This window comes from Haliaeetus albicilla, chromosome 13, assembly GCF_947461875.1.
Source record: "Haliaeetus albicilla chromosome 13, bHalAlb1.1, whole genome shotgun sequence".
Classification (NCBI taxonomy): domain Eukaryota; kingdom Metazoa; phylum Chordata; class Aves; order Accipitriformes; family Accipitridae; genus Haliaeetus; species Haliaeetus albicilla.
Genome location: NC_091495.1, coordinates 26,779,591 through 26,788,164, shown reverse-complemented (window position 1 = coordinate 26,788,164; position 8,574 = coordinate 26,779,591). Strand labels below are relative to the sequence as shown.

General features: G+C 42.8%; 1 protein-coding gene across 1 annotated transcript in view; it reads right to left on the bottom strand.

The window, feature by feature from the left end:
- Positions 1-2,847: 2,847 nt before the first annotated feature.
- LOC138688807 (protein ELYS-like) overlaps positions 2,848-8,574 on the bottom strand; it is a 36,989-nt gene continuing 31,262 nt past the window's right edge. Inside the window, exons 31-32 of the mRNA XM_069801332.1 lie at positions 8,266-8,450; positions 2,848-5,409 (exon numbers count right to left, since the gene is read on the bottom strand). Coding sequence (XP_069657433.1) covers positions 3,520-5,409; positions 8,266-8,450 — 2,075 coding nt within the window. The 3' untranslated portion in view covers positions 2,848-3,519. The remainder of the gene's footprint in view (positions 5,410-8,265; positions 8,451-8,574) is intronic.

The following is an 8,574-nucleotide window of genomic DNA, read 5'->3' as shown; positions in this document are numbered from 1 at the left end:
TAGTTTCACTGTGCTATTGTTTACAGCAGAAACAGAAGAAAAACGGAGTTAAAAGTTACAATACTATTTGCTATAGCGAGCAAGCCCATAAAGGGTATTGAGTTTTAATTCCCAAGCATATTAAATCAGTGACTTATTGGGTACTAGTTCTAGAATTTTCTTTGATCTCTTCTAAGTTTTAAGTTAGTACTTAACGGAACCACTATGGCATCTGCTTCACAATCAGCCACAGCCTTCTTGCTTGGCCCCAGTCTGCAACTATTAAAAGCAGGCAGGCCCTGGATAACAAGTGCCTTAGCAGATGAAACAACTAGTTACTCCTCATGCCTGTTTGGGAGGGGTGCTATTGCTTTGTGATGTTCTTGCTTTCAAAGCCTTAGTGCCCCCAGTGAAATAAAAGAGTAGTTGTTGTTTCTCAGAGCTTAAGGAACAGTTTTGTCTCTTTTTTTTCCCCTGGGTTATTATAGAGACCAGGTGACTCTGTACTGTTGTCATAAGGGATGTTGACTTTCATTCTTACTAGCTTGCCTGTAGTGAGTTGCGCTAAAATAGAAGAGAAAGCACAAAGAGTAGGGTTTGTCAATGAGACCGTGATCAGCAGCACGGCAGCTCTTCTCCCCATGGTGGCCAGCGGTGCCAGGGCTGGGAGGCCTGAGTGGCCCTACAAGCTGGTGGTGTTTCAGGGTTTTTCTGGGTGGGGTGTTTGGTGGTGGTGGTGGTTGTTGGGGGTTTTTTTTTGTTGTTGTAGCTAAGGTCTACCAAAACCTGTTAAGTCCCTCTCGGTTTTCACAGTCTACATCCTCCTTTATTTTGAACCTTGGAGGAAAACTGAATATGGCTCTTAATATTATTTTCCTTTTGGTTGATTATTTACATTATGTCATTAACTAGATAAGACAAATGAAAAATGTAATGAGTAAAGCTAATATTGGTGACCCTTACTGAAGTACTTTACCTACGAAATTTTCCTCCTAAAGTTCTGAAAATTACTCTTTTGAGGTAGAAAAATCTCTTCATCTCCCACAGCTGCATCACATTCACCATCTCTATTACCAGGCAAATCCCATGCAACTGTTGCTCTGTAGTATCACAGCTGTATTGAAGATTGAGATCACAACTATTCTGTTCAGGTAGGCAAAGCCAAAAAGATCAGCACCCAGAAGATTGGTCAGTTATGTCCTTACATGAGAAGAGTTTGATGGCAGTGAATGGAAAGACAGTTTAAGACAAGTAGAATTCCTACAAAAAGCCATCACTGAATTTGACGGAGACTGAGATCGCTTAACTGGCATCACTTACGTTGTCAGTCCCTTAAATGGATTAAGAAACATATACATTCTTGCTTGTGGGCATGCAAGTCAAACTCCACAGAGCCACTGAACACTTAAATAATGAGATAGTTAAGCTACAAATTGCCTCTCTAAGGGCTTAAGTGTATTGAGAAGTCCAATTTTAACTTGTCCAATTGTTCCCTGCAATAAACACGAGTGTATTTCGGAAAGCTATGGGACAATGTGCGTACTGCAGTTAACTTGGAACTAAACTTCCCCTCTTCAAGACTGTTCCCAACGTCCTGCTTCCAAAAGGAGTCTACATATGCTTGTGCTGTTGGTGCTCATAGAAATCGCACACCTACCTCCTCACCTTTCTCTCTCTGTGTATTGAAGTTGCAGTCGTAGTATCAAAATACAAGCAATCAGTCATTCACTAAGAATTCACGGTGTAGTCTGGATTTAAACCAAGTGCAACAGCAAAGCACACCACACCAATGACTGCTGTGGGATAAGCCTGCTCTTGGACCTTGCCAGGTCAGAGTCACAGCCAAGGAGTGAGTGACCTGAACGAACAGCCACATCAGTGACCGTAACTTGCATTTTTCCCTCTACCTCACAGATCGGTCATCCACACAGCACAGTGCATTGGAAAATGCATCGTATTTTAGGAACAGCTTTAATTCAAAAGGAACCGCGATACATTTATCTCCAGGCATATCAAAGAGACTCATGATCTTGACCGCTTTGGTGAAAAAAGCATTCCTGGAATGGAAACCTGGAAGTTTTGCATAGAAGACAAAAGTGCAAACGGAATAGGAAGCAAATGCTGTCTTATTACTTGAAATCCTATTCTCTCTTTGTATTTTCAGATTGGCCTAGACTAATAGGTTATAAGCATTGCCTAACAACTCACAAGAAACTATGGACTGGTTTCTGCCTGTAGCTTGTTTTTTTCCCCACCAGAAATCAACACCTAGGCTATTTCTGATTAGTTACATGGGAACCGATGAAATTCCAGCAAATAAATGTATTGCACTGACAACCCTGAGAGTTATCTGCGGCTTTATTGACACACTAGGCATGTTCTTGTAATACGATCCATTACAGATCTTAACATTGCAGCACATTTTGATGGGTTTCTGTCTTCAGGCAGCAAAGGACTGCCACCAGGTCCCTGGGGGAAGGCCTCCTCCTCTGTGCTCTCCTCCAACGCTAATCGTCTCTTTCTGCCCCGACGCCCTGTTCCTACTGTAGTCCTGGGTGTGCTTGATTCCTCGTTTGGCTGGGCAGCTCTTTGCTCAGGAGCATCCGTTTTTTCTAGTTTAGCATGTGGGACTCCTCTTATTCTTCTGAACGTGAAACAACTAGAGTTTTTACTTACTGGTTCTTTCACAATTTGGGAAATACTAGATTTATTTTTTCTCCTTGACCTCAACAGAGGGGGTGAAAAGACAAATTGAGAAGACAAGTCCGGGTCTATATCCTTAAGCTGCACAAGATGGTCTTCTTTTCCAGCTAAAATGACAATGCATTCTTAACATTCATGTACATTATACATAAACGACAGTGACATTAAATTACAGCTAATAATCAAAAGCACAACAGATTCCTGAAATAAAAGGTCCAATTGGGTTTATAAAAAATGTGCAGGTATTCTTCGCCTAGTAACTGCCTCTTGAGATCCATTCTTTTACAGTAAATAGTGAAACAAAAATAAGCCAGTGTAGCAATTTTACCTGCACTTACATAATGAAAGATACTATGCTCAAGAGGCATCGACAGTCCTTACACATCTCAAAAACTATTTTTTTACCATGTACTCCAATACAAAGAACCCCATGAGCAGTAACTTCACTAACAAAGTATATGCCCATGAAAAACAACCATATAACTAAACAGCTGTATAGTTTATTGCAAGTTGCAGCTCATGTTAAGTTAAAACATTAACAGAATTTGAAAGCATGTCTCCTTTATTTCTCCACTGGAGGGAAGTGATGACAACCACATATTAAGATATACCCTCCGGTTTTCAAAACAGATAGACATTCAGCTCATGACAAAAAATTAAGCTTAAATTTCATTTCAGTGTACTCGGATCAGCCTCCTCTCCTGTCTCCACCACAACTAGCCAGGCAGTCATAGAGAGTTCAGAAAAAAGATGAAATGCCTCTTTCCCAATTTTTTATTTCCTACGGTTATATTCTTACCATACTTGAAGCCATCCTCACAAGCTGTTTTCTGTGGTTTACAAAACAGCAATATGCCCTATTTTGCATATAAACATTGTGCACCTACCTTTAAATTTCTTTGTCAGCTTTGTGAGAGGAGGAGAGAAAAGGAAGGACTCATTTTCCTCAAGAGACAGTTTCTGATGCGTACAAGTTTTACGGGATCTGGCTCTTGTAATACGATCTGTTAAAGTTCTTGATGTTTCGGCATGTCCTGATGGGTGTCTGTCTTCAGGCAGCAAAGGACTGCCACCAGGTCCTTGGGGGAAGGCCTCCTGCCCTGTGCTCTCCTCCAATACTGACTGCCTCTTTCTGCCCCAACGCCCTGTTCCTACTGTAGTCCTGGGTGTGCTTGATTCCTCGTTTGGCTGGGCAGCTCTTTGCTCAGGAGCATCCGTTTTTTCTAGTTTAGCATGTGGGACTCCTCTTATTCTTCTCTTAGGAGTATCAAGCATTCCCACTTTCCCACCTGCACACGTGTCTTTCTGAGCAGAGAGAGATTCTGTGTCTGCCAGGAGATTTTGTGCCCCCTTCCTAGCACTTCTTCTCGGAGTGACAGGAAGTTTGAATTCTGTTTGAGGAAGCGATGATTTAGACAGATCAAGGTCAGAATTTTCTGAAACTTCTGATGAACTCATCTTTCTTCTTCTGCCTCTTCTAGTTGCCACCGGTAAAAGGAGTTGGGCACTAGGCCGCACCTCTTGAGCCTTGACAATGTTTTCCATAAATTGTAAATTAACGCTTTTCAGTTTTCTTGCACTTCTGCTGGGACTGACTGACGTTTTTATCTTATGACCAGTGTCAGTCTGGCCAGTTTCTTGACCTCCTGCTGAACTTTTCCCTCCTCTAGTCCTTTGGGAAGTAGCAGAAGCGATAATGCTACCTTCAGCAAGACAAGTTTCCTCATTAGCCTCTCCCAAGAGTTCAGCTGCAGCTTCCTTCGCTCTCCTTAATCTCCTTCTTGGAGTAGCGGCTACGGACTGTGTAGGGAGGGACAATGTTTGTCCATCAGAAAGACTGCTTTCTACTTTTTCTGCAGTACTTGGTTTAGGCTTCCTGCCTCTCCTAGGAGTAACAGGCATCACAAGCGTTTGCTCCTCTTGAGCATTTTCTTCTGTTTGAAGACTAGAAGTCTCAGGTGCTTCTTTTGTTCGCCTGGTACTTCTCCTAGGAGACAGTGCAAACAGACCTGGTTTGCCTGTCTTCAGTAGCTGCTGAGTGCCTGCCGACGGAGTACTTAGACTTCTACTCAGCTGTCCCCTTGCACGTGTTCTAGGAGCGATGCCGTACTCTACTTGACGTACGCTGGTTTCGTCTTCCACTCCTTCTGGCACAGTTCTTAAGGGAGCTTTTGCCTTCTGGAATCCGGTTACCTTTTTACCTATGGTTTCGTGAATAGATTGTTCTACAACTTCCGATGTAAATTCTTTACTTCTTGTGTCTTTGATCGCATCCAGTAAGTTCTCAGCAATAGCTACCTTAATGGGTTCAGGCACATACGGGAGCGACTCTGCAATATTTTGAGATGCCTGATCACCAGTTACAGTGGACACCGAGTTGGTAACACGTTCTTGGTTTTCAGTATTTCCTAAACTGTTGACAGGTTTTTCCTCTGTTGTTGTGCCAGCTGCTTTAGAAGCATCTACTAATGTCGGGTCTCCCATCTCTGCTTCACCTTCTTCTCCTTCCAAGACGAAAGTAAAATTACTCTGAGATAGAAAAAGCTCTCCATCTCCCTCAGCTGCATCACATTCACCATCTCTGTTATCAGGCAAATGACATGCAAACTGTTGCTCTGTAGTATCATAGCTGTACTGAAGATTGCCTGAGGGATGTAGTTCACTATATGGTGATGTTTCAGGTGCTTCTTCTGAGGTTTGTGCCTTAACCGCACCATCTCCAATAACCTAAAGTTAAAAAATGTCTCTTAATGCATTATCAGTTACCAAACAGACTAACTTCGGGCTGAGCTAGATGAAGCTGAGGACAGTGAAATGCTGCTTTTCCTTTCAGATCACCACCAAATGTAAAGTTAGAAACATACAATGTACTCTCTACTACAGAGAAAAGTTTATGCGCTTAAGGGACAGAGAACAGAGTATTCTGTGCATGCAATCACATGCTCCATTTCTGATGCTTCTGTTCATGACTAACGATTTGCCACCACCCGTGAACAAAGTGAGCAGTTTTACAATACAAGCTGTACACCCAGCTGGCAGTAATCATCACATTGCAGTACTTTCCGGACTGACTACAAATCCACACAGAGTGACCGACTCTGCATCTAACGGGGCAAAGTACAACGATGTCCCCCAAGCTTAAAGTTTCGGTCATCATAGTTGTCACCGCAGCACTTAGTCAAACTGGCCAGGTATCACATCGCACAACTCAACACCGCACTTTAAGGAATCACTTGGATTGCAGGAGACAACACGTAGATTCTAAATACCTCCATCTCAGCCTTTGTAGCTCCCCATACTGAGCAATTATTCTCTCCTGCTAGAGCCACATGAGACACTCAAGCTTTTATGCTAAGAACAAAAGTAGTCTCTGTTATGTATTTCAAGTGACTCAGGTGGCCAAGGTAATTTAATCAACGCGTGAAGACCTTTGCCCAACCCTCTAAGTTATAGTGCTAGCCAAAGAGGGCAGAAGGAGGAAGCCACTCAGCGGGAGTCTCCATAGAAGCTGCTTATTTTCTTGCCTCCTGCCTTGTCAAAAGTTGCTAAAGCATCATCTTTTATCGTATTCTTAAACAGTTGTTCAACCCTAAACAAGACCTGCATGACATGCAGGAGACCTCGCACAGGACCATGCTGGTTTCAGCAGCCCAAGGACATGCAAATTTTCAAAGTCCTCAAACACTATTGGAATTAGCCTGGCAGAGAAGGGGAAGATGCGGGAAGATTTCTCCTCCCTAGGCTGGCTCCCCAAGGAGAAAAGGTAAAAAGTGTAATCATTAACAGTCTCCAGGCGATGGCACCCGAAGTACGGAGATGCCCCCCATAGGCGGGCTCGCCGAGGAAAAAAGCTAAAAGCTGTAATTACTAATAGTTTCCGATGGATGGCTCCCGAAGTACGAAGGTGACGGCAATACCGAGTACAAATACCAGACTAGTTTCACGACCACCAGCAATTCTACCCTGTCGTAAGCCGGCGTTACAAAGTACAGCAACAGGGTAACTCCAGCCTGGTTCCCACCAGCCATTAACAGCACGGCAGGGAGCACAGACTGCAAGCGAGGTATTAGCGCAAATTTGAGAACAAGTGCATGTAGTTGCGCAACACGCATCTAGCAACATGCCACGCTTCAAAGCTAAATTCGAGAAATACTAGTCATAGAATCATAGAATCGTAGAATCACTTAGGTTGGAAAAGACCTTCAAGATCATCGAGTCCAACCATTAACCGTGCCCACTAAACCATGTCCTGAAGTACCCTGTCCACTCGCTTTTTGAATATCTCCAGGGATGGTGACTCAAGCACTTCCCTGGGCAGCACATTCCAATGTTTGACAACCCTCTCAGTCTGCATAAACTTTCCTTTTATGCTTACAAATCTACGACCAAGAAAGTAGTAAGTAGTTTGTCCTAAATTCAGTGCAGGTAGACAAGCCAAAAAGACATGTTTACGTATAACTCAGTAAGAACCAGTCATAACGAAAGCAGGAAAACCTTCACTCTACTGCTACAGGAATGACTGCAGCAGCTTTGTGACCGTCTCACATACCGGCTCCCTTCCTCCCATCACAAATTCTCCATTTACTCCCACAAGTGAGTGATTTATGTATTCCCAAGTCTATAATCATCTTCTCTAGAGCATTGTCCTAAACCCCAAAGCCGAGACGAGCGACGTAAGCGACTGCCTATTCAACTTCATCTGAAATCTGGGACACCGAGAAGCATCTTCTGTTGCTTAAGACCAATCTATTTGTGCTACGCCTACCTTTCACTTTGTATTTCACTCTAACTATTACTAATTCCTGTGAGTACAACCCTACAGGAAATCAACAGCATACTCTATATGGTACTTAGAGGACATCCACAATGAATCCAAATCACTCATCGGCCCCAGCAGAAGCGAGAACAATGGGGAAAACCTGCGACAACTGAGGAATCTCTGGCTCTGATTTTCAGCCCTTGTGAACAACCTTTTAAAATTCATATTTTACAAAGCTGAGATGTTAAAAACCCCAGATTTTCACACACACACACACAAAAGAGTTTTAGGTAGCTGGAAATATCTTGACACTGAAATTAACTCATTACTGGGAATTCTCTTCATGGTAATAAGGAACAAATAGCAAAGGATCTAAGCACCCAAATCATTCTGAAAATGAGTTTGGTTCCCACGTCATTTTGTCATTTGGTAAACGGCCTCCGGTATTGAAAAGCTGCACTCCCCAACTTTTCTTATTGTCTTTAACATTAAAACTATTTCTTCTTTTAAGTCAAATAAGAAACATTTACAGTCTAGCAAACCAAATGAAGGCATGGTGATTTTAAAAAATATTTAGGCGGGTTTTGGCACTCCTACAGCTCTCCAAGGCCCAAGTCTTGACAGGTTCTATTCTGTGTTATAGGTACAGCAAATGCATAGGAGAAAAACCTATCTGCCCTTACCCAACGAGGTTCGGACTTGTGTTACCCAGCTAAAGAAACTGAGAGGGTTTTGCGTGCCTTCTAATTGTCAGTTAGACAGGACTGTCCTCAATTTGCAAGGTGTTTTCTCTTTTGTAGAAAATGGGAAAATAGTTTACTTACATTAATTTCCTCAGTTTTAGGAAGATTGTTAGAAACAGTTACTTCTTCCTGTGGAAAAGGAACGTTTCCTTCATCTCCAGCTGCTTCTGGGTTACGTTCTTCAGGGAAATCCACACGCTTCCCCTCAAGGCAATTTTCTGAATGAGTACTGGCCACTTCCTCGCTGTCAAGGATACGTATCACAGCTGGAAGAGATTTATATGATTTTAACTTAACTGCTCTATAAATGAGATGCGTTTAAGCAACAGGAAGTAACAGAGGGAGCAGGAGCCAAGAATACAGTTCTCCATCCTGCCACATACATCGGGC